This window comes from Mustelus asterias, chromosome 8, assembly GCF_964213995.1.
Source record: "Mustelus asterias chromosome 8, sMusAst1.hap1.1, whole genome shotgun sequence".
Taxonomy (NCBI): domain Eukaryota; kingdom Metazoa; phylum Chordata; class Chondrichthyes; order Carcharhiniformes; family Triakidae; genus Mustelus; species Mustelus asterias.
Window position 1 is genome coordinate 83,321,536 of NC_135808.1, and position 23,800 is coordinate 83,345,335.

General features: G+C 40.7%; 1 protein-coding gene across 1 annotated transcript in view; it reads left to right on the forward strand.

The window, feature by feature from the left end:
- Positions 1-19,348, forward strand: part of atg4c (autophagy related 4C, cysteine peptidase) — a 59,652-nt gene extending 40,304 nt beyond the window's left edge. The window contains exons 8-11 of the mRNA XM_078218398.1: positions 3,201-3,279; positions 12,387-12,463; positions 13,989-14,108; positions 18,908-19,348. Of these exons, the coding sequence (XP_078074524.1) occupies positions 3,201-3,279; positions 12,387-12,463; positions 13,989-14,108; positions 18,908-19,087 (456 nt within the window). The 3' untranslated portion in view covers positions 19,088-19,348. The remainder of the gene's footprint in view (positions 1-3,200; positions 3,280-12,386; positions 12,464-13,988; positions 14,109-18,907) is intronic.
- The last annotated feature ends 4,452 nt before the right edge of the window (positions 19,349-23,800 follow it).

Consider the following 23,800-nt stretch of genomic DNA (forward strand, 5'->3'; position numbering starts at 1 on the left):
TGTAACACTATTATTCAAGAAAGGAGAGAGAAAATAGGGACCTACAGTTAGCCTTACATAGTCATTGTGAGAATGCTGAAATCCATTAAAGTCCTAACAATGCATTTAGAAAAGTATAGTACGATGAGAACGAATCAACATGATTTTATGAAAGGGAAATCCTGTGATAAATTTATTTGAGTATTTTGAGGATGTAACTACTGTAGGTGTGGCATATAAAGCGACCCCATTTTCTGACACCAAAAATCATGTTTTTGCATATACTCAGCATATAATTTGATTCCTCTTTCAGCTGTGAAATGGTGTACTTACGTCAGTAGTCGACCTCAATTTTTCACCCCAGAAATGTATGTTTTACTTACCTCATACTGAGTTGTCAGAGAGGATCAAGTCGGCAATATGGGCTGTGCTGTGAAGAAGATGTGCAGGACTTTGAGATATGCCTACGGAGGGAAAACCATACATGTCATGGCGAACAGAATTGGGTCCTCTAACAAACAAAATATATAATGCTGCTTTCAGGCTAAAATTTAGAACATTCATTAACTCATCAAATAACTGCTGCAGCGAGGGAATTTGGTTTTAGTGACAAATTGGTATGAGAATGGAAGAGATATTGATTTGCCCTGAAGAAAATACCCAAGTCCAAATGTACTATAGAGCAGGAACCAGCCATTGGCCTGATCTTGAGAAGCATGTATCAGAATGGGCACTCGAAAACTATCAGAATGGTTACATCATCAGCAGAAATACAACGTGTACATACACACTTAATTGGGTCAAATCAAACCTTTGAGTCCAGCAAGGATTTCAGAACAACAACTAGTTGGTGCAGCTGCTTTATAGAGCAAAACATTCTGGTTTAGTGGCAAAAGACCAAAATTGCTCAGAGAATACCTTGATGTCAAAATTACCTGTTTTCAGCTATTCTACATAGGCCAAAACAGGAGTACCCATTTTATCACATTGGAAACATGGATGAAAACCCAATGAATTTTGATACGTCCAGGCAGCTAAACTGTGGAGTGGAAAGATTTAAAAACAATTCTCTAGTGAAAATGATAGGATATGAGAAGACAAGATTCATGGTGGCACTAGCCAATGATGCCACAGCCAAAGTGACACAAAGTAGTTTCACATCTTCCATTTCCATCAAAGGCAATGGAAATAAAAATCAGGAGAGATGTGAAGCAGGTTTTGTATCAGTTGCCGAAGACAATAAATTTGACAGTTTCAAAATGCTTTGATTGTGGTTAAAGGTATCTTTGTACAATTAATGAATTCAACAAACCATACCACAATATGAATTACTGTGTTTTTTTTCACATTTAAAATTGTCAACCACCTACTCCAACACCAGTGGTGCACATTTTATGCTCCGTGAATAAGTTAACCCTGTTTTTGGGAAGATTTTTAAAGACTCCTTACAGCACAATTTATGGTAGTGGGGTAGATAAAGGGGAACCAGGACATGTAGTATTTGGATTTCCAAAAGGCATTTGATAATATGCCACACAAAAGGTTAAGATGAGGGTTCATAGAGTTGGGGGTGATATATTAGCATTCCTTAGAGCACTGGTTACAGGACAGAGTGGGGATCAATATGGCATTTTCAAGTTAGCAGGTGCTAGGATCAATGTTATAGGTCTCAACTATTATAATCTATATTAATGATGTGGATGAAGAGACAAAGAATAATGTCAAAGCTGATGATACAAAATTAGGTGGAATATAAGCTGTGAGGAGGACAGAAAGAATCTGCAAAAGGATTTTGAGAGGTTACGTGTGTGGGCAGCAAGGTGACAGATGAATATAATGTGGGGAAATGTAAGGCTTTTCACTTTGGTTGTAAGAATAGAAAAACAGAATATTTTGTAAAAGGCGTGAAAACTTGTAAATGTTTATGTTCAGAGAAACCTGGATGTGCTTGTACAAGAAACACAAAAAATATGCAGATATACCGAGCAATTAGGAGGGCAAAGGGCATGTAGTACAAGAATAAACAAATATCACTATAGTTTTCCAGAGCTTTGGTGTGACCACACCTAGAATACTGTTTGCAGTCTTGGTCTCCATATTTAAGAAAGGGATGTACTTGCATTGGAGGTAGTACTGCAAAGGTTCACTAGATTGGTCCCTTGGATGAGAGAACTGTCCTCTGTTGAGAGCTAAGTAAATCAGTACTGTACTCTCTGGAGTTTAAAAGAATGAGAGGTGACCTCATTGAAACATTCAAGATTATGACAAGATTTGACCGGGTAGATACAGGGGGTTGTTTCTCTGGCTGGGGAACCCAGAAAAAGGGCGCACAGTCTCAGGACGGCACGGTAGCACAGTGGTTAGCACTGCTGCTTCACAGCTCCAGGGTCCCAGGTTCGATTCCCGGCTTGGGTCACTGTCTGTGTGGAGTTTGCACATTCTCCTCGTGTCTGCGTGGGTTTCCTCCGGGTGCTCCGGTTTCCTCCCACAGTCCAAAGATGTGCGGGTTAGGTTGATTGGCCAGGTTAAAAATTGTCCCTGAGAGTCCTGGGATGCGTAGGTTAGAGGGATTAGCGGGTAAAATATGTGGGGGTAGGGCCTGGGTGGGATTGTGGTCGGTGCAGACTCGATGGGCCGAATGGCCTCCTTCTGCACTGTAGGGTTTCTATGTTTCTATGTTTCTATGACAAGGGGCTGATCTTTTTGGACTGAGATGAGGAGAAATTCCTTCCCTCAAAGGCTTGTCAATCTTTGGAATTTTCTGTGATTGGTGTTGCCCTTTCTGTGGAGAGTAGTCTGGTTTGTTGGTTCCTTATAACTATGTAGCTGAGAAAGTCTTCAAAGGTTGTGGAGTTAATTTGACTGTGCAATAGTGTAAGATGTGTAGCAGCAAACTGACAGCCCATTTTACATCTCCTGAATCCATTGTAGGCAATGGAAATAAAAGTAAGGAGAAATGTGAAAAAGGCTGTTGATTCATCATTATCTGTTTTGCATCTTCACACAGTTAGTATTACCCAATCTCCATGTTCTATCTTACTGACTGATAGGTAGTATTTTTTCAGTTAGAAGTGTCTGGTTGAGGGATGAGGGTTGGGTGGAAGAAAGCACTGCCTTTCATCTTTTTCCTGATTTTTAAAAAAAAGCTGTGTTTGGTGTATTTGACATGAGTTGAAAAAAGCAGAACCTACCCTCACACATGTTCTTTTTTTTTGGAAAAGGGGATCTTGAGTCTTGAGTTCTGCGTTGGAATTATTGGTGGAAAACCAAAACAGTCTTTCTTCTTTGTGGGATTTCAAGGTTTGTATGTTTTACTTGTGATATTTTTATGTAAGTACTCAGCTGTATAATTATAGACTTTGTCCTGTGTTAAGACAGTATTTTTGGATTGTCTAATATTAGGATGTTGTCAGTAGTGGAGTTATGATTAGAGAAGGTTATTATATTAAATTTATATTAACTGTTTATGTACTATTATGTACATAGTTTATGTACTATTTTCCCAACAGAGTATGGGTTTTAATATACTAAATAAACATAGTGACAACATTGAGACTATTCACTTCTTAAAACAGCAAAATGTACCTCAATAGTTTGCTTTTGTTTCAGTGCTGCGAACTTTTGTCCTGCAGGAATAAGAGGATAGAATATCCAAATATCATTTCTGACATAATGATATCATGCAAAAAATGCCAACTTTTTCTAATATATGATGTTTTGGTGCGAATTGTGCAATAATAATATATACATAATTTAGCACAACATTATTTCAAAATTATGCACAGTGATAAATAACTTTTACAGATTTAATGCAACCAAAAAAGACTAATGTTGGTACTAAGATAGGCTGAAAATGAGTTTATTCACATAGTGTACCCTTCCTTCAGAGCTCACTGACAACCATACTTATAAAATAGCAGTGTCCTTCTGTTTAAGATTGAGAAAGGTGTTAAATATTAACTATCCACAACCATGTTAATCCTGAATTTTTTTGAATTATTTGAAAAGTGTCTTTTGAATCAATTGACAATATTTTTCTAATTTGATCTTCCCTCCAAAACTCATCTCCTAACCTCACCCACCCACCCATCCAATTGGTACTGCTATATATTGTACCCAAAGTTATGGCTGTCTGACTAACACTGCATCAGGTGCTGAAGGAACTTAGTTTACTTTAACCTCACCAGTCTGTCCACACTAGTACCGGTAGAGATGACCACCTCACAATTCTTATCCTCGTAAAGACAAAAGTCTGATCTTCTCATTGAGGACACTCACCATTCTGTAGTGTGACACTACTGCTGTGTTAAGTGGTGCAGACTAAAGACGCATGTAGCAGTCCAAAATTGGACATCCATGAGGTATGGTGATCAATAAGCAGGAGCAAAATTGTGATCACAGTCTACAACATCCTGGCCCATCACTTCTGTCAATCCTCCCATTAACTCCCCATTTGGAGACCAACCCTTGTTCACTCAGAAATGTATAAGGATATATCAGGAGCTCTATCATTCTATGGATTCCAAAAGTATGTGTATGCCCCATGATCTCTATCATCAAGAAAGATAAGCACAGGAATGTAACATGAGCACCAGCCTCTCCAGGTTCCATTCCAAATCAGATCGCCGTGTCTTGACCAGATATAGCCATCCCTTCATTGTTGCTGGGTCAATAACTCTGAATTTCTGACAACACTATCAGCAGGACTGTAGTGATTCAAAGAGAAGCCTCAGCACCACATTTTTATGGTAGACAGAAACTGGTAAAAAGAAACCTTACTTAAATATCAAATATATTACTGTAACAATGTATTATGCTCCATCAATATTTTAAACAAGATGCAATTTGAAAGACATGAATGGCCAGCTCAGTTTACAAAAGAAGTACTTTTTGAGGAATTAACTAAAATAGTCACAGGGGAATGTCTATTGATGTCGTTTTTGTGAACTCCCAGAAGACATTTGATAAGGTTTCATGTTCAGACACTTCTTAAAAATTTGTTCACGAGATCTGGGCATTGCTGGTTGGGCCAGCATTTATTGCCCATTTGTGAGAAGGTGGGAGTGTGCTGCCTTCTTGAACTTCTGCAGTCCATGGGTGGGATTTTCCCAAAAAAATTCTAAGTGTCAAATTCTTGTAAAAACTGGAGTAAATCCCGCCTTTTTTTTCAGCGGGATTTTCAAAATGAATCACCCACACTCAGCACTGCAGAGTGCACTAGCGTGAATCTCATTAAAAATCAGAGGGTGGGGCCTATTCCCGCTGAAGAAGCTGGCAGCATAGCGGTGAGCGGGCCACTGCGCATGCGCTGATCTGTCAGAGCGGAGAGCGGCGCGTGCATGCCGCACTGCTGGCCTCCCGATCGCTGGCCAGCACAACAACCGTAGATCGCTGGCTCGCAGAGCCGCCCACCCTCTGATTGCTGGGCCCCCGGTCGTGTCTGGCCCAGCTCCGATGCCCCCCCCCACCCCCTGGGCCGCTGGCAGAGAGCTGTTGTAAATCCCGCTGGAGTGAAACGCTCCTGGCAGGGGCAGAGGGGCTAGTGGGCCTGGAGACTTCAGAACCGGGCCCACTAATGGGATGGTAATTCTAATTTAAATAATTTATTCAGCTCTGCGCCAATTTCTGGCATGGAGCTGACGGCGCCGGAAAACTGGTGGCTGGAGACTCGCGGAGGCCGTGGCGCCCAGCGGGGTGCCCGCTACATGACCTCCACTTGAGCCTCCCGGCCTGTTGTACCACTAGAGCAGCACAGCGGGCTGGGAGAATCACCTCCCCATGTATTGTAAGAACATCCAGAGTGCTGTTAGGAAGGGATTTCAGGATTTTGACCCAACAACAGTGAAGGAATGGTCATTTAGTTCCAAGTTAGGGTGGCATGTTGAGCATTGCTATTTGTTTCCATATCGAAAGCATTGGAAATATGCAGCAGGTCTGGCAGCATTTGTGGAAAGAACTAACATTTCAGGTCTATGACCTTTTATTAGAATGAAATTTTAACTATGTTTCTCTCTCCACAGAGTATTTCTTGCATTTTCTATTTTGTATTTCAGATTTCCTGTATTCACAGTATTTTGGATCGAACTTTTACTTTTTTAACCAGTCTGCCATTTGGAACCTTGTCTGACACCTTCTAAAATCTAGACTGCATCAAATACTTTAGCCTCATCAACCTTCCTTCTTACTTCCTCAAAATATTCAACCAAGTTAGTCAGATAGGACCTTCTCAATAAATTCACCATGATTTGTTCAATAATTTGCCCATCACTGGAGTTAGGCTCATTGGCCTGTAGTTACTTGATCTATCCCTTTCCTCCCTTTTAAACAACATCAACAGCCCTCCAGTCCTTTGTCATCATACCTGTAACCAAAAAGGATTGGAAAATGTTGGTCAGAGCCTCTACTATTTCTTCCTTTGCTTCTCTTTGACAGCTTGGAATACATTTCATCTAAACCTAATATTTCCTATCTCACAATTTGTATGCCCTCCAATATTTCACACCACTCCTGCTTAAATACAATGCCTGTATCTTACTCATCTTTCATGAAGACAGACACAATAGCCTATAACTTCTAAGCTTCGGGGCCATCGTGTCCAGTGTGGGGACCCCAAAAAGCGCTGGTGACTCCCCAAGGAAGTCCCCAAGTAAAGATTGCACAGCAGTTGCCCAGTAAGTTCAAACTTCCATTGGACAGTTGCAATGGGAACCATCTAAAACTTTAATGGTTCCAACTTTAGGTGGGTCCAACTGTCTTACAGCAGTGGTTCCCAGAATAACCTTGAAGAACTAAAACCACTTTCAATTCTGTCTGTGTGGAGTTTGCACATTCTTCCCGTGTCTGCGTGAGTTTCCTCCGGATGCTCCGGTTTCCTCCCATAGTCCAAAGATATGCAGGTTAGGTGATTGGCAATGCTAAGTTGTCCTTTAATGTCAGGGGGTTAGCAGGGTAAATAAATGGGGATAGGGCTTGGGTGAGATTTGTGGTCGGTGCAGACTCAATGGGCCGAATGGCCTCCTTCTGCACTGTAGGGATTCCATGATTCTATGATCCGAACTCCTGGGTAACTACCCTCCACAGAACCCCCCTAACTGCCCTTTCAGCCCCCCCAACTACCTCTTCCACACCCCCTGACTGCTCTCCCTAATCTCAAACTACCTGTCCTCCTACAACTTCTCAACATCCAAGGGATTCTAGATTTAAGAATCACATCCTTTTTCTCTGTGGGAACAGAACCCTTTTTATCTTCTTATTGAATGCCTCCCATTGGTCTATCACTGAATTACCTTTAAGTTGCTGTTTCTATGTCCATTCTTGCTAAATTGCTTCGTAAAATTGCCCTTTCCTCAGTTGAAAACTTTTACTCCAGGTCTATTTTTGTCCTTTGGCGAGGCTAAATCTAACTGAATTATGATTAATGTCACTAAAATGCACTCCCACTGATCCTCCTCCTATCTCCTCAACTTCATTCCCTGAAACTATAATCCCCTTCTCTTTGAGGTTGCTTTGTACTAGCGAAAGAATGAATTTTCAAAATGCATCCTTCATGCATATTGAAAATTTGGGACCCTCTATACCTTTTACATAATTCCATCCCAGTTAATATTAGGGTAGTTGAAACCTCCAACAATCACTGCTCTATTGTTGTTGTAACTCTCAAAATGTTGCTTATATATTTGCTCTTCTGTTCAGCTCTGACTGCTTTGGGGTCCACAGTAGATTTCAAGCAGGTTCCTGCTAATTGTTGATCCAGGGTATGTAAAGCTGTTATCAACATGGAAGGTGGAGTCTCTACATCCTAGCTCATAGCTTTTGTCTTTCTGATGCTGATTGTCAAGTCGAGCTCCTTACAGACCCTGGAGAACTGATCTACAAGCTTTGCAAGTGAAGGGATGTCAGGTCGCAATTGTCGAAGTTGAAATGTCAACTGCGGGCCAAATGCAAACTAACCAAAAAAAAAAGCTCCATGTGTACTCAGCATGTATTCTCAGCAGCCTCCTTTATAGTAATAAGGCATGGACAACTTACGCAAGCCAAAAAAAGCAGCTGAACAGCTTCCACTTATGCTGCTTCAGACAGATATTGGACATCTTCTGACAAGACATATTGCTGAATATGAAAATACACCAACATGCAGGGTTCCCTTGCACGTTTGAACTCTTGAGTCAGTGGCGACTCCATTGCCTGTGCCATGTGAGCCAAATGGATGATGGCTGCATCCCCGAAAGTATGATCTATGATGAGCTTGCTATTGGCACAAGACCAGCTGGCCACCCGTGCCTGCGATGCAAGGATGTCTGCAGGCAAAACTTGAAGTTGATCGGAATCAGAGTAATTGCATGGAAAGTCCTCATTGCTGACTGGAGATCCTAGAGACAAATAGTCAAGAAGGGAGTGGAAAAAGCAGAGGGCAAAAGAAATGACTAGATAGTGGAAAAGAGAGTCCGCTAGAAGAAAAAAAGAAACACCAGTTGACCTTGAGCCTATACTATTCATCAGTGCCAGCTGCAGAAAGGCATTGGCCTCTACAGCCACAACTGACTATTTCAAAATCCTGTAACCAGGAATGTTGAGCTGCCATACTTACTCTCTTTTAAGCCATGTTTCAGTAAAAGCTCCGATATACTCCAAAGTGCCAAAATGTGTCCTTAGCTAATCTGCTTTTTTCACTAGACTCCCTGCATTGAAGTATATACCATTCAGCACTATCCGATTCCTTGTCTATATTCCAGCCTTTGTTTTCTTTGCCTGTTACACTGACTAGTTTTCTGTCTTACATTCCAGCTTTGTTTTTCTCTCTTCTGAATTTACTCTCAGATTCTCATTCCCCTGTCAATCTGGTTTAAGCTCCCTCCTCCTCTCCAGCCAACAGTACAGGAAACTTCCAGACTGTGAAATAAAAACAGAAAATGCTGGAAAAGCTCAGCAGGTCTGACAATATCCATGGAGCGAGAAACAGAGTTAACATTTCAAGTCCAAATGACACTTCTTCAGATCTTTTGCTTTTACTCCAGACAATGATATTGGTCCCAGTCCAGTGCAGTCATTCCAGCTTGTACATTTCCTACCTCCCGCAGAGTCCACCCCAATACTCCAGGAATCTAATATCCTATCTCCTACATCACCTCTCCAGCCATATATCTGTATGATCCTCCTATTTCTGTACTCAAGTGACACCGGGACTAATCTGGAGAGTTCCTGTTTATTAATTTCTTTCCTAGCTCCCTAAAATCTGCTGGCAGGATCTCACCTGACTTCGTACACATAACCTCCGCATACAAACCTATGAAATAGGAGCAGATGTAGGCCACCTACCACCTCAAATGTTCCGGAGTTGCACTGTAACATCCTTGACCCTGGCACCAGGGAGGCAACGTACCATCCTGGAATCAAGTCTGTGGCCGCAGCCAACCCTCTCTGTTCCCCTAACTTATAATTCCCTCATACTATTGCTTTAATGTACTATAGAAGGTTAAAGAGGCATTTCAGTTGATCAGTTTTTAGGACTTTGAAAGGATTTGATAAAGGAGACAGAAGGGATTTTGTTCCCATTGGTGGAGGGAGTCTAGGATAAGGGGACATAATTTTAACATCAGAGCCAGGGCATTTGGCTGAAGAATCAGTACTTCACATGGCACGGTGGCACAATGGTTAGCACTGCTGCCTCACAGTGCCAGGGACCTGAGTTCAATTCCGGCCTTTGGTTACTATCTGTGAGGAGTCTGCACGTTCTCCCCATGTCTGCGTGGGTTTCCTCCAGGTGCTCTGGTTTCCTCCCGCAGTTCAAAGATGTGCAGGTTAGGTGGATTGGCCATGCTAAATTGCCCCTTACTGTCAGGTGGATTAGCAGGGTAAACATGTGGGGTTAGGGGGATAGGGCCTGGATGGGATTATTGTCGGTGCAGGCTTGATGGGCCAAATGGCCGCCTCCTGCACTGTAGGGATTCTATGACATAAAGAGTGGTAGAAATATGGAAGTCTCTCTTACAAAAAGCAGTGGATGCTAGCTTAATTAATTTTAAACCTGAGAAATTTTCACCAGATAAGGTCATAAGAATAATGATCCAAGGCAGGTGGATGGAGATAAGATATGGTTTTGGGGACGCAGCCATAATCCATTTGGCTCACATGACCCAGACAATGGAGTTGCCATTGACTCAAGAGTTCAAACGTGCAAGGGAACCCTGTATGTTGGTGTATTTTCATATTCAGCAATATGTCTTGCCAGAAAATGTTCAATATCTGTCTGAGGCAGCAGAGGTGGAAGCTGTTCAGCCGCTTTTCTTGGCTTGCGTAAGTTGTCCATGCCTTGTTACTATAAAGGAGGCTGCTGAGAACACAAGCTGAGTACACATACACTTTTTTTGGTTAGTTTGCGGTTGGCCCGCAGTTGACATTTCAACTTTGACATAACAGCTGCGACCTGACATCCCTTCACTTGTAAGCTTGTAGATCAGTTCTCCAGGGCCACCATTATGAATTCCCCCATTTCTGACTGGAAGGGATCTGCATTCAGTTTTTCTCAATCTTTTTTTCTTTATATACCTTTAGAAACTTTTACAGTCTGTTTTTATGCTCCCCGCTAGATTACTTTCATTCTCTATTTTCCCCTTCTTAATCAATCTCTTGGTCCACCTTTGTTGAATTTTAAATTGCTCTCAATCCTGAGGTCTATTGCTTTTTATTGTATTTGTATGCTTCTTTGAATGTAATACTATCTCTAATTTCCCTCGTAAGCCATGGTTTGGCCACAATTCCCTCACCATTCTTGTGCCAAACAGGAATAAACAACTTCTGGAGTTTACCTATTTGTTCCTTGAATGCCTGCCATTGCCTGTCCACTGTCCTTCCTTTCAATAATATTTCCCAGTCTATCATAGCCAACTCATGCCTCATACCATCATAGTTACCTTTATTGAGATTCAGGACCCTGGCCTCAGAATCAACTACCTCACTTGATCCACCTTAATAAAGAATTCTATCATATTATGGTCACTAATCCCCAAGGGTTCTCACAACTAATCCTTTCTCATTACACAAAATCCAGTGCAAGGTTGACTCCTCAACGTTTTGATCCAAAACCATCCCCATATACACTCCAGAAATTCCTCCTCTATTGTACTGTGACTAATTTGACTCACCCAATCTATATGCAGATTCTTTATCACATGCATCTCTGATTTCCTGTCTAATGCTATTCACAACATTACCACTACGGTTCGGTAGCCTGTTTACTACCCCCACAAACGTTTTTTGCCCAAGGACATCAGTCCTGGTCCTGCCCAGGTGCAACCCGTCCACTTTGTACAAGTCCCACCTCTCCAGAACCAGTCCCGATGCCCCAGGAATTTGAAACCCTCCCCCTCACACCATCTCTTCAGCCACAAATTCATACTATATATCCTGTTGTTTTTGCTCTGACCAGCACATGATGCTGATAGTAAACCTGAGATAACTACCTTTGACGTCCTGCCTTCAACTTACTTTCTAACTCCCTATATTCTGCTTTTAGAACCTCAACCCTTTTTTTTTTAAACCTATGTCATTTATACCAATGTGTACCATGACAACTAGCAGTTCAGCCTCCCCCTTCAGATTGTCCTGCATCCACTCTGAAACATCCTTGACCCTAGCACCAGGGAGACAACATACCATCCTGGAATCACTTTTGCAGCCACTACTACTAATTCTAATAAAAATGTTTTAATTCACATGGAATACAATGTCAGTCAATGTGCCACTTTTTTACACATTCAGTCATGTTATCCTTGAAACCTTCTTAGGTCCTCAGAATTATTATACTATGCTTCTTATTTATAATTTTCTGTAAATTTGGACACCAATATACACGCCTCCCTAAACTAAATGCTGGTGTTTAGCATCATCATATCTGAGAGAATGCCTAGAGCAGGATTCTAAACTTGAAATGTGCTGTTGCCTCCAGTGCCTTACATGAGTCCACATTCTCTACATGTTAGTCAGCTGAGACAGAGCCTGTTCTTTCTTGACGTCTCTGAATGCAACCTTTTCACCATGAGTCATTGGATAGTGGCTGATTCCCTTCCTCTTCCATTGTATAGAGAGCATTGAGATTAATTGCCAGTAGGTCAAACTGCCACTCAGCAATGTACAGTTCGTTTACTGACCCATTTTTTAAATATAAAACAATTTTTGGAAAATTTTAAATAAGATTGGAATTGCTATGTAAAATATTTGCTTGAACAGCACAATTTTGCAATGCAGAATGCAGTTTTATCTGAAAATAAACTTTAAACAGCGAACAGTGTTGAAAGGATGATGTGTGGGCATTATTTGACTCATTATATAAACTGGAGGGATGAGGTTGGAAGAAAATGTCTCATTAGGTATTTTTGAATTTTTTATCTTCTTCTGTTTTGCCCTTCAAGATGACAGTTTGATTTACATGGATCCTCATTATTGCCAATCATTTGTGGATATCACAACAAAGGATTTCCCACTTGAGGTGAAGTTCTGGATATTGTTGACTTTATTTTTCTCCTTTTTAATTGAATTAAAATGATTTAATTTTATGCTAAAGTATACTTTATTCCGAATTTCAACACAGTTCCATTTTAGTAAAAATTACAGCTGGGAATTTACCAGCAGGGGTAAATCCCAATATTGGTACCACATGTGGATTCTAAGCCCACCCAAGCGGACCAAAGTGACAATCTTCCTGGTGGCAGTCTTTTAATCGACTGTCGCAAGGTCCACAGTCCAATTTGCTCCATGCTACTGGCCTAGTGTGAAGGCCATGGTAGCATTACTGAGAGAGGTGGCCACTGCTGAGGTTGCAAGAAGAATGAGAGAGTCTCTCCACTTTGCAGCAGCCTTGCAAGTGAGAAAGTCAGTTCACATTTCTGCCAGGGCCAGACTGGCATGCCCCAGTGCTCAGAAGGGCAACCCTTCACTGAGCATTGCTGCTGGAGCCTCTCCCGAAAGCCCCTGGAAGGCTTGGAAAAATGGCTATCAATTGGGCCTCCCAATTATTCACATGGTCTGTCTTGCTTCCAGATAGTAATGGGACAACCCACGCAGGGGCTGGTAAAACTTTGCCCTACTTGCCAATAATGTAGCAGTTGGTGTAGCTTTCAAGCTTGGGATTTTCCATTAAGTTTGTTTTTTACAAACTTGGTGAGGAATGTTCTTGATATATTCTATTCTATCATAATTGTATTTCAATTTCTGCCTCTCCATGTGGGGTATAGCGCAAGTCAAATGATGATTAAAACTTCCTCTGTAAGCTGTACCCCACGAACATATCTAATCCATCAGTGTGACACTTTCATTTACCATTATAGCCAATGTGGGCTTCTAACTTCTAAACTCCCCAGCATCAGATTAGGGGTACCCCAAAGATGAGCTGGAGAATCCTTCTTGGAACTTTACAGGTAAGGGATTGCATGGCAAGTGTCCAGATGTGCTAACGTCCTCTGGGAAATTGGGCTTCGCCCGGAACCATTTGAAAATGAGATTTAAATCGGACACTTTGGATGGTTTCACCAGGGTTACACTAATAGTTACGTCAGAAAAAGTTAGAAAGTTAAAACCTCTTCTAAGTTCTGGGTAACTATTGTAACGACCCAGATCAACTCTCCACCATGGGATGCCCCTGACTCCCAGTGTTTCCCATCACCCCGACCCCAAGGATTCCCCCAGTCCGCCAACCCAACCCCCACCTCATCTCCCCAACCTCCAACTCATTACTCTCAACTTACTTTTCCATTAATAACGCTGCACTACGTAAGATTACTTGCGTTGTATTCAACAGTGAGTCAGTAATTAATAGATGAAGTGAATTTTCTATTGAAAAATGTATGTTAAGGAAAGAAAGTTGATGTTGCATACATGGTATAGATTAATCTAACTTAGTGTGGATGTGCCTTTGGATGTTTTGATTATGTTAAAGGCGCTATATAAATACAAGTTGTTTGTTATTCTGGCAGAACTTTTGCTGATGAGCTAATTTTGCTACTTTGTATTTTTAGTCATATCACTGTCCGTCTCCGAAAAAGATGTCGTTTAATAAAATGGATCCCAGCTGCACAATAGGGTTTTACTCGCACAGTGAAGATGATTTTGAAAAAATAATTGATGAGATAACAAAGGTGTGTAGTAAGGATTGTTGATGGAATAAACTGGGAGGAACCACTAAGCTAAGTGGTCCTCTATTATTTCTCTAGCAATATATAAAATCTGTTAATTACACTTGAAGTAAAGAATCCCCCGAGTGACTTAATGGAAAAATGCAAACATGGTGTGGTATTGAGCCAAACAGACCTGCAAAATCCCTGATTTTATGGACTTGGCTCCTCTCAGTGGGTAAGAAGCAGTGGTATGGACCATTTACAGTGAATTTGGGTGTTCTTTTGGTCAAGAGTGGAAAAAGAATGTGTGATTCCCATCTCAATGCTGGAGAATAGTATGTTTTCCACTTTAGGCATTTGCTGCTACTATTTTACAGCTCTAGGTCAAGTGTAATATGGTCATATGCAGATTAAAGCTCTCTGTGCTTTGCCACGATCTCAGAAAAATATAAATTACTGCAGTATGATGGCAATTTGTTTCTTTCAGTAGCCAATCTTTGACTCTGAATGATGGTGTTAATTGAATGTCAGACTCTGGGAACCCAGGTTTGAATCCTACCATGGCAGATGGTGAAATTTGAATTCAGTAAAAGAAAATCTGGAATTAAAAGTTTACCAATGACCATGAAACCATTGTCAATTGCCATAAAAACCTTTTGCACTAATGTCCTTTAGGGAAGTAAAACTTCCATCCTTACCTGGTCTGTCCTAAATGTGACTCCAGATCCACAGCAATTTGGTTGATTCTTTAATGCCCTCTGATTTGGCCTAGCAAGCCATTCAGTTCAAGAGCAGTAATACTGGCCTGGTTAAAAAAAAATACTGGCCTGGTTAGCAATGCCCACATACCAAGAATGGAAAAAAAAAGTTATGTTTGTTGGACCTGTACCCATTAGCTTACTAAGGAATTTTATTGCCACCAGGCTGAGGAAACCTTCATCCCTCAGTCTAGTGTAGGACCTGAGTTTTAATCTATTTTTAAAATAAGTGCGCTAACTTATTGTGCTGCACACTACTACGTTTTTAACACATTTTGTCTCAGTTTTAGTATCTTAATTAATAGAATCAAATGTTAGATACCAACCTATAGCTAACTGCACATTAGCTAAACTATGGTTGGTTGGCGAGCTTCACACTTTTTTTGGGTATCGGAGGAGAGGTATAGGGAGAACCAAGCAATTCATAAGAGTGTATTTTTTAAGTGCATCTCTTTGTTTGTAGATTAGTACAGGCAATGTATTAAGACATTGTCAGGTTGTTATTCTCAGTCAAAAAGGTTTTGAGTTGAGATATGGTCATATTTCAATTTCATGAGAACATAAGAATTCTTAGGAAAAGAAGATCAAGAGGCCAACAAGTCTGTTCTCTTTTGAATGACCTCTCCAGCTTCTTACTATGCCCCCTAGTCTTTCCCTCTGTAGAAACTTATATAATTGCTTCTTGAAGGCATTTATATTATCTGCTTCAAGAGACTTTTCTGATTTATTCTACATCTCTATAACCTTTTCGGTGAAAAAGTTCTGCCTCATTTCCTTTTTTCATAATCTACCCCTTCGTAACTTGTACTCCCTGGTGTTTGAATCCTTAAGCACAATGAGCAATTTGACTGGGCCACCTTCGTCAAGTCCGTTTATGATCTTAAACTTCTATTAGCCCACTCCTTCAAGTTCAGTTATTCTTGGGTCCTATAGTAATTGCTTTTCTTTCTAACATATTAATGTTTTAGTGAAGGTAATATGTTGATAACTGTCTGCAATATTCTAAAACACATCTCTGTCAGTGAGTAGTCTAGGATTGTATTAACCATTTTTATTAACGCCGTTCTTTTGGCCTTGCAGCATTTTGCAAATAGCTGTCCAGTATTGTCACCAGCAGGTGGCAATATTGAAAGTAAAATAAATTCAAGCTGAGCAAATCTCCTACATTAGCGCTTGGAATTAAATGAAGCTTTACACTGTGTAGTTCTGATAAATTATTTCATTTGTGACTCAAATTAAAGCTAGTTTGAATTGGAAAAAAATGATTCCCTTAATGAATGCGAAAATGTGCTTAACTGTATAGAAATTTAATTTATCTTAAAGTTCCTATTCTGCATAAAAATTATAATGAGCAATTTTAAGTGTAAAAACTATTGATTTAGCAGATACATACCTAACTGTGGTTCAAATATGGTAAGAATATTAGCAAACTGTTGCTCAGATGCTATCTGGAAAGTATCCTATGTAATTCTTTGTGCTTTTCTGCCTGTGTTTTCCTATTCCTACCTCCAAACAAATCAGTCGCATTTTTTCCACCCCACCTTGTATTTCAATTAAGAGCAATAATTGGCAGGATCTAAAATTGGCGTTCCAGTCTATCACATTGGTTTTTTGCCCAGTGGGTTAAGTTAAAATTACAACCAATCTACCTTTCAAAACTAATTGTAAAACCCTCCTTAAAAAGCCAACTTGGTTCATTTAGTCACACCAATTATTGCCTCATCTTTAAACATATTTTTATCTTTAAGATCCTTAAATGTCTCATTGCTTCCTTTTGCATTCATCTCATAACTTGAGAACACTACTTTTTAGTGTCAGACATTGCTAGTGCCTGACAGGATTTGAAGTTTCTTTTCATTTTTTAGTCCTGGTTTAATGTATTTTCACAGTGCACAGTTATTTTGTTTCAGTTATACTGAAGAGTCACCATAGTGATACTTCACAATACAAAAATGCAGCGTAACGCTCAATTTACAGTTTGCAGTCAATAGGGTAATAACCTGAAACGGGTGCTCTTCCACAATTAGTGAGTACATCACTATACTCAGCCCTGTTGTTTTGGAATTGAAATTTTAAAACAGCCTTCAAATATATGACATTGAATAGGAGTGGATGCTGCCATCAGCTTTATTCAATCGTTTGTAGTTTCATCAGATATCAGTGAGCAACATTGTGCATCTGAATAAACATTAATAAAATTTTAACTTGCACCAATCAGCAGTGAGGTGAGCAGATTTAACCTAACTGTCGACTTGCAGTATTGTTAAAATGTAATCACTGGCTCTTCAGTGGCTGAGTTGGTGGTGATATTCCTTGCTATGATGGAGCTGTACAGACCAGGAATTTCCCATGTTTGGTCACTGGACTATGCTAAATTGACTAATTTCAGCTTGGCCAGTGGTAGGGTTTTACAATTAACCTTGTGCAGATAGGGAAATATAAACCAGCTCTAGATCTTTACATAAGGGCTGCTCCTCTAAATTACAATCTCTGAATTGTGGAAAAATGCATGGGTAGACGTTGGGGCCAGAATTTTGTTGAAAACCAGATTATCCCACTGCGGGACCAAAAACAGAACCCAAGCCCATCGGGACAGATGGTGAGACCCTGGGCAGCACTTAATTGGTAGGGGCTAGTTAAGAAGCTAGGACTGCTGCCTAGTTGATGATGGTGACTGCCTCCTAGAGCTTCCAACCCAATCAGAGGGACAACAGCTTGGCAGCCTCTGCAGTGCCACTGATAGTGGCTACTTAGGCTGCAGGAAAGAGTACGCCTCTGTGGGATCCTCTGTGTGATTTGCTTTAGTTAAAAGGCTTCATTTTAAGGTATTTTTGTCTATGTAACTAATTATGCAATGCTTTAAAGCTAGCTTAAGCTAATTTGGCCACATTTTAAAAGAGCATGGAATTCTGGGTTTAGCGTAGTAATAGGCTACATTCTTTGAAAGTACAATGTAAGGTAAACAGTCTTTCTCATAAGGTAAACAGCAGTATTTCATGGTCACAGCTGCCAATTATTTATGTGTAGTTGAAGACTGCTTGTACCCAGCTCTTTAATAACACAGATAAGTATTCAGTTATATTGTAGACATAGATCGATGTTTAGTCGGTTCGATCCAGACTATGTTTTGAGTTCTTTGGCCAGCACAATACTGGCTTCTGCTGCTTTCTCCATTTCTCGCTCTCCCTCTCTCTTTCTTAAATAATCCTTATTTCGTTTTCTGTAAATGCTAAATTCTAAAGGATGCTTAATAAAGAAGTTTCTACTTCGGACTAGTTGTGCCTATGTCTATTCTAAACGAATGAATGGATCCTACAGCCTCCAATGTTGAAGGCCAAGAAAATACTTTAATGTGCTGGGGCTAGGAGAGTGAATTCCTCCCTCCCCAAGTTGACTGATAACTCTTCCAAGGCTGTCACTGTTCAGCAATGTTCCTAACTACGCATATCAGCAGGCCACAATGGCCAAATCTAGTATTTTACACATCCTAGGTTGGATTTTACCAGCCCTCTGAAGACTGGCTGGGGAGGCGGAGGCAGGTCCCCCCTCCCCCGACTCCACGGAAACCCGCTGGAAGGCAGCTAGGATTTACTGAGTGACCTCCTCCCATGCATTGGGGGGGGGGGGGGGGGGGTGGGTGGCATCCTGACCCCAGTAAAATGGATATGGCAGCAGGACATAGTCCTTAATTGGTTTAATTGGCTAAAGGCTTCTGGTCAGCATGCAGCCTTATTGCTGCCTTTCCTGCCATTCAGAATATCCTTACGACGTGTTCCGCTGCAATTTTACACCTCCAACCTGTCTTCAGAGAAGTGATGAAATCCAGCTCAGATTGCGCAAAGAATCAGGTTTGGCTACTATAACCTCCTAATATTCACTTGGTAGAATCCTGTATGAAGAATGACAGTTTTGTTAGAGGTATCAAAAGCTTGGGGATGGGAGGAAATGGGACTGAATATCACTGATAAAAGTAAAACGTTAATTTTCCACTTGCACAAAGAAATGTGATTTGCAAAGTATGAAAATAAATTGAAAAGTATTCTATTTGTATTTAAACTTTAGGTTCTAAAATCACCGTCTTCCAAGGAGAAATATCCACTGTTTACTTTTTCAAAAGGACATGCTAGAGATTATGATATTGATAAACTTTGCACGCCAAAAGCTGATTCAGCTGTACACCTCTCAGAGACTCGAAGGAGGAAAGCAGAGAGATTGAGTAATGAGGAGTTTGTCTTGCTGTAACGGAATTTCACAACAAATGCAGTGGGACTACCCTGTCAGTGCTGGCATCTACTGTGGGTATCCATTAGTACTGATATACAATGAATCTGTAATTATACAGCTTAATGCTGCTGATTTAAAAATACTTTGCTATGGTACAAAGTAGATATTTTATTGTATATAAAAAATGTAATCTTCCCTGATATAGTTTCTGACTGTGTATAGTTATGAAAATAAACTTTTTTTAAATTGACCATTAATAAAATTATGCATTGGAACATCTTTTCTTGTCTACATCTTTATACCTTTATCCATCTTTTGCTTTTCCAGGTTCTCTTAAGTTAAATCATAGCCACTGGAGACCAGAGGAAAGATTAATCAGGGATCATCACAATAAGACTGATAACTGAACAGAATTGTGCACCAGCCAAAAGGTTTCCCTGCCATCCTATATGACCCTTACCCATAAATTCCCCACCCATATCCCCTTGACCCTGCTATCTCATTGTAGCCTCATTGTAGCCTCTGCATCCAAAGTCTTGAATGCTGATGAGGCAATCTCTGACCACTTTCCTCACCACCTTTTCTTTGGGATAAAATCTTTTCTAACTCCAACAGTAGAATTAATCTAAAATGTAGCCATCTGTATTATGTTCTGCAATAGGTGATACTTGTCCTTCACCCGGCCTTGTTGACCTGCACTTGTTCCTTGTCCCTAATTTAGGGGGAGGCTGGGGAGTGGTATTGTCATAGGATAAGTAATCCAGAGGCCGAGGGTAATATATATGTAGCATGGTTTAGAAAGAAATAACATTCCCTCTACACCGCCTTTTTAAGTAGAAGGTTGGTTAGGGCAAGTTTAGGGCCAGTTATAGATGGCAGAGGGAAGTTATGTGTGGAACCGGAGGAGATTGGTGAAGCATTGAACCAATATTTCTCTTCGGTGTTCACGCAAGGGGACATGAATATAGCTGAGGAGGACACTGGGTTGCAGGGGAGTAGAATAGACAGTATTACAGTTGATAAGGAGGATGTGCAGGATATTCTGGAGGGTCTGAAAATAGATAAATCCCCTGGTCCGGATGGGATTTATCCAAGGATTCTCTGGGAGGCAAGAGAAGTGATTGCAGAGCCTCTGGCTCTGATCTTCAGGTCGTCGTTGGCCTCTGGTATAGTACCAGAAGATTGGAGGTTAGCGAATGTTGTCCCATTGTTTAAGAAGGGGAACAGAGACTTCCCCGGGAATTATAGACCGGTGAGTCTCACTTCTGTTGTCGGCAAGATGTTGGAAAAAATTATAAGGGATAGGATTTATAGTTATTTGGAGAGTAATGAATTGATAGGTGATAGTCAGCATGGTTTTGTGGCAGGTAGGTCGTGCCTTACTAACCTTATTGAGTTTTTTGAGAAAGTGACCAAGGAGGTGGATGGGGGCAAGGCAGTGGACGTGGTATATATGGATTTTAGTAAGGCGTTTGATAAGGTTCACCATGGTAGGCTTCTGCAGAAAATGCAGATGTATGGGATTGGGGGTGATCTAGGAAATTGGATCAGGAATTGGCTAGCGGATAGGAAACAGAGGGTGGTGGTTGATAGTAAATATTCATCATGGAGTGCGGTTACAAGTGGTGTACCTCAGGGATCTGTTTTGGGGCCACTGCTGTTTGTAATATTTATTAATGATCTGGATGAGGGTATAGTTGGGTGGATTAGCAAATTTGCTGATGACACCAAAGTCGGTGGTGTGGTAGACAGTGAGGAAGGGTGTCGTAGTTTGCAGGAAGACTTAGACAGGTTGCAAAGTTGGGCCGAGAGGTGGCGGATGGAGTTTAATGCGGAGAAGTGTGAGGTAATTCACTTTGGTAGGAATAACAGATGTGTTGAGTATAGGGCTAACGGGAGGACTTTGAATAGTGTGGAGGAGCAGAGGGATCTAGGTGTATGTGTGCATAGATCCCTGAAAGTTGGGAATCAAGTAGATAAGGTTGTTAAGAAGGCATATGGTGTCTTGGCGTTTATTGGTAGGGGGATTGAATTTAGGAGTCGTAGCGTTATGTTGCAACTGTACACAACTCTGGTGCGGCCGCACTTGGAGTACTGTGTGCAGTTCTGGTCCCCACATTACAGGAAGGATGTGGAGGCTTTGGAGAGGGTGCAGAGGAGGTTTACCAGGATGTTGCCTGGTATGGAGGGGAGATCCTATGAGGAGAGGCTGAGGGATTTGGGATTGTTTTCGCTGGAAAGGCGGCGGCTAAGAGGGGATCTTATTGAAACATATAAGATGATTAGAGGTTTAGATAGGGTGGATAGTGATAGCCTTTTTCCTCTGATGGAGAAATCCAGCACGAGGGGGCATGGCTTTAAATTGAGGGGGGGTAGTTATAGAACCGATGTCAGGGGTAGGTTCTTTACCCAGAGGGTGGTGAGGGATTGGAATGCCCTGCCAGCATCAGTTGTAAATGCGCCTAGTTTGGGGGCGTTTAAGAGATCCGTAGATAGGTTCATGGACGAAAAGAAATTGGTTTAGGTTGGAGGGTCACAGTTTTTTTTTAACTGGTCGGTGCAACATCGTGGGCCGAAGGGCCTGTTCTGCGCTGTAATGTTCTATGTTCTAAGTGAGGTATAGCATTGCTTGGATGCAGGGTAAAGTTTCCTTTTTACTGCCCCATTAAGCACTTTCAGTTTAGGTGCCGAAATATTTCTTCCTTGCAGTTCTCCCTAGAATTTTCTTCCCTTCGTTCTCTCCTTGCAAAACACTAGTTTATAATATAAAAATAGAAAATTTACTGCAAATATGTAGTAAGTCAGGCAGCAGCCGTGGAGAGAAAAACATCTGTTTTTTCTCCACAGATGCTGCCTAGCATTTTATGTTCTTATTTCAGATTTCCAGCATGCACGGTATTTGCTTTTGCAAAGCACTAGTTTATGTTGGCTATAGTGCCAATGCAATATCTACCTTGAATATCTCATTAATGTGAGCCCGGACTATTTGGCCAGGAATTGAGGGGGTGTGAGGTGTGTGGGGGTAAGGAGTGAGATGTGGAGTTCATAATCTAATCCCATGTTCATCCAATCATCCACAGTCCAGACCCACATATATTTCACCCGGGATTCTGGGGTTGCAATCAGCAATTTTCTCTTTCAAGAGCAAGGGGCCTAAGACTGATTATAGCTTTGCCACTGGCTGATCCTATCTAACTCAAGTAGGCCAAGGGTTGAACCAGTAACCTTCAAGATCTATGTATCTCAGCAAGCAAATATGCTTATGGTTAATCACGAACATTAGTTTTTCCTTGAACAGATTTGTAAAACATGTTAAAAGAGAACAGGCACAAACATCAAACCTGAGAAATGTGAAAAAGTTATCTAGTTATTTCAACTTATGGTTGCATACTGAGTACTTAAACCACGGGAAACAGCACACATGTAAAATCTGTTTTTATGACTGTTCTATTGGCAATGTAAGCAATAGTTTGTTGTCAAGCCAAATACAAATTCTTGTACTTATGGGTTAGTTCCTGGCTTTTTTCATCCGTTATTTGAGAACCCATTGAATTGATGGTAAACAAGGGAACAGAAGGAGAATTCATTGTGGGCCTCTTGGTTACAGATTAAAAATGGTTGGTATGAAGCAATGAAAGAATAATTTTTAATTTAATTGTGTGACCATGAACATTTTGTAATCGGTCAGAGGGGGGTTCACTTATGTCCTTTTTGGAAATGGCAGTGGAGAATTGCACACATTATAAATTCAAAAACATGACCACATGTTCTGAGGATTTTTTTTGTTGCAGTTTTTACATGAAAGGGTGCTTGTACTGGGATGCTTTTCTCTAAGGGGATACACTGTTCAGTGTGTATTTACAGAGAGGTATGAATATTTGATTAAATGAGTCATGGTCTCTGGAGAAATTTAATAACTGTGGCATACACAGCACGCTCCTTTCACTGTTAACACAGCTGCCAATAATGTCAGTGACATTCAGACCTTCCAAATCTAATATATTCTGTGGAGTAAATTCCTGGTTACAAAGAGATCTATAAAGTGACACTATTCAGATATCAGTTTTGAACTATTATCAGACCAATTTACTGTGTCTAATTTGTAAAGATTTTTTTCCTGCGGAAATGAGCAGCCATGGGAAAGAGACAGAAGCTTACACACTGAGCACATGACACTTGGGGCCACATAACTTTGGTAATTTTGCTTAAAGGAAGCTAATGGTAGAAAAATAACAATGTGCAAACAATGCCATGTGAACCATTTTTAAGTTTGAGTTTCAATGCAAGTTTTTTTAAAAAAAATCAATTTTGTTCCCCTGTTCAGTTTCGGTGTTGAGTCAGCCCTAGGCTACTTTATCCACAGTGACCACTTCTCATGCATGAATCGAGACAATGACTGCTAGACAGCTATTCCCTCATTGGGGAGGGAGAATCACAGTCAAACCTGACCCTTTCCGCACCTTGCATCTACATACACGAATCACCACTGGAAGGTGGAGATTAAATTGGAATCTATAAAGGGGTTTACTCAGCTTACTTAAACTTTAACCCCAAACATTTTGAATAGCTTTCTTTTTTCCCCCCAGTAGCATCCAAATATTTTTTAAATGATGGAAGTTTTTAAAGCTCAGAAAAGAAAGCAAGAAGATTAGACATTTGAGTCAGCGAAAAGGGTTGAATTGTAAGTTACATCTGTTTTACAAAGTTAAAGAAATACCAGTGGAATTATTT